The 2,841-nt window shown below is 31.5% G+C and overlaps 1 protein-coding gene across 1 annotated transcript; it reads right to left on the reverse strand.

Annotated features, from left to right (window-relative positions):
* Positions 1 to 422: 422 nt before the first annotated feature.
* LOC114175428 (uncharacterized) lies at positions 423 to 2,132 on the reverse strand. The gene has a single exon (XM_085669521.1). The coding sequence runs from the start codon at positions 2,115 to 2,117 to the stop codon at positions 423 to 425; it is 1,695 nt and encodes a 564-aa protein (XP_085525647.1). The 5' UTR covers positions 2,118 to 2,132.
* Positions 2,133 to 2,841: the final 709 nt, after the last annotated feature.

A 2,841-nucleotide genomic window follows, 5' to 3' on the forward strand; every position in this document is an offset into this window, starting at 1 on the left:
AAATGTTTTCAAACATAAAAGCCCATCTTCATGTATCTTCACAAAATATACTCTATATGGCATCCAAAATTTTAATGAAATCTTATTTGATGAATACTGTAGATATATTTTTGATCCAGGAGGAATCCAACTTTTAATGCTGTGGGCCTTAATCAACCTTCTTGATCTGAGGACAGACAGTGGCGGAACTAGACCAAAAATTGTAGGGGTGCCAAATTATATTTGTTATATATAATTTTTTTTAATTAAAAAATAATAATTTTTTTAATTAAAAAAATTAATTTTTTTACATAATTTTTTTTATTCAAAATAAGCATTCATGACAATAGAATCTAAACAATATAACAATAATATATATGAAAGAGTAACATAAAGTTTATCATCAACAATAATATAAAAAAAACAACAAAAGTTACCTTTATTCAGAGTGCTCCTTTACGCTCTTTCAATGACTTAAAATCTTCAATAATTGAATCAGAGCTGAAGCTAGTTGCAATATCCCTTTCAATATAGATTATCATAGTGCTTGCTAAAAATTCAGCCTCCATCTTATTTCTCAACTTGTTCTTGATTATTTTCATTGCAGAAAAAGATCTTTCAGTTGTAGCTGTAGAAACTGGAAGAGTCATGATAAGACGAAGTAATCTATCTATCAAGTAGTAAACTTCAGACTTTTTTGTTGTTGCCAAACATGTACATAACTCTTGCATTGTTGATAAATTCTTCAAATTTGAATCTTGACGAGCATCAATAATGAAATGTTGAAGTTGAAAATTCAAATTAATCTTCTCTTGCTCATTGAAATCCATGGGATAATATTTTTCCACAAGAGTGCAAATTTTATCAATATTAAAAGCTTTATAAGCATCCTTAGGATCCAAAGCAGAGCTTAGAATTAATAACTCCATTGCTTGGTCATTAAATCTACTATTTAACTCTTGTAATTGCTTATCAATGGTAACAAAGAATATTTCAACTTTGAAATAATGCTCCACTGTAATATGATCCTTTTGGTGACGAGAGCGTCCTTGCCTTGCTACATAAGAAGCCCCAAAATTAGGCACCTCAATATCATGTTTTTCACAAAAAGAAGTCACATTTTTTAATAACTTATCCCAACCATTTTCTCTCAAGTTTTGAATAAGTCCTTTTGTAAAACAAACTAGATGCATAGCATTAACTATATCCTGAGATTGTTGTTGTAATGCTTGACAAAGAACATCTGTTATCCCCATAATTTCTCTCATCAAATACAAGATCAGTATAAACTCAAATGAGGTCAAGCTTTTGTAAGCATTATCAGCATCACCACATTGTGAATAAGTAGATCCATCAACAGTAATTTTTTCTAGAACTAAACAAGTTGCATCATACATATTGATCAAGCTACAAATAGAAGAGAAATGGGAGCTCCAACGGGTATCCCCAGCTCGTTTTAAAGTACCAATTTGATTTGCCCCTTTACCCTTTTCAAGCTCATCAATTTCTAACAAATATGCAATTTCATCTAACTTGGCAGCTTGTAACTCATCATGACGTTTACTAGAAGAGCAAACAATATTGACAATGAAAGTCAATTTTGAAAAGAATTGGTGAATTGGAATAACTTCTCTTGATGCAACAATCAAGGCAAGTTGTAACCGATGAGCAAAACAATGAACATAATATGCATAAGGACAATCAGTAAAAAATAATGCTTGTAATCCATTCCATTCTCCTCTCATATTGCTAGCACCATCATACCCTTGACCACGGATATTAGAAACATTAAGATTATGTCGAGATAGTACAACACACAATTTATTCTTCAAAGTTATTGCTGCAGTGTCTTTAACATGCACAATATCAAAAAATCGCTCTTGAATAAAACCATTTTTATCAACAAATCTCAAAACAAGAGCCATTTGCTCTTTTTTTGATTCATCACGAGCTTCATCGACAACTATACAAAACTTGGAATCCCCAATTTCCTCACGAATATGATTTTTCACTTTATTAGAAAGAATATTCAATAACTCCTTTTGAATTTTGGGTGAAGTATATTTGGAATTGAATGGAGCATTTTCCAACACAACTTTTGCAACTTCATCATTGTATGATGCTATGAGTTTTATCATCTCAAGAAAATTACCTTGGTTCCTCGATTCAGTACTTTCATCATGACCTCTAAAAGCACAAGCTTGAAGTGATAAAAAATGAACTGTGTCGATTGAAGTCTTGAGACGTAACCGATTCTTCATAATTTGATCTGAGCTTTGCACTTCCAAAACATTCCTAATGTGACAATTTTGATTTAACAAGTCTTGACAAGAAGACACTACAATATTGTGTGGTGAACAAGGATCCTTCCCAATGTGTTTAAGGAAAGCACAATTTTTGCCATTATTAACTTTCCTCTAATTTTTAAAACCTATAAAATAACATTCAAAAAGTTAAAACATGTTGATGAAAATAAACTTATTGCCAATTAGAATTCAATGAAAATAAACTCAATTACCTGTAACAATGAAAACATCTGAGCCAGGTCGTCCGCTTGGTTTTTTACTAAAAAGATAGCATGGTAAGCAATATGCAGCATCTTTTAATGGCGAATACTCTAACCATGAAGGAAATAAGTTAAACCATGTGTACTGAAATCTTCTTGGATGATCATCTTTACCAGAAAATGGATAATTTTCTAGACGCATTTGATATGGACCCCATTTTAGATAAGCCCTTTGTACCTCATCAATTTGATTTGGTGGGTATTGCCAAATTTGAAGACGCTTTCCCGGATCACGTTCTAAAGTATTTTCAAATTCATTATGTGTAATTTTAGCAACCTTAGAGAGTTGTTTTTCA

The sequence above is a fragment of the Vigna unguiculata genome, chromosome 1, assembly GCF_037176805.1.
Source record: "Vigna unguiculata cultivar grain cowpea cultivar isolate G323 ecotype 2 chromosome 1, ASM3717680v1, whole genome shotgun sequence".
In the NCBI taxonomy this organism is placed as follows: domain Eukaryota; kingdom Viridiplantae; phylum Streptophyta; class Magnoliopsida; order Fabales; family Fabaceae; genus Vigna; species Vigna unguiculata.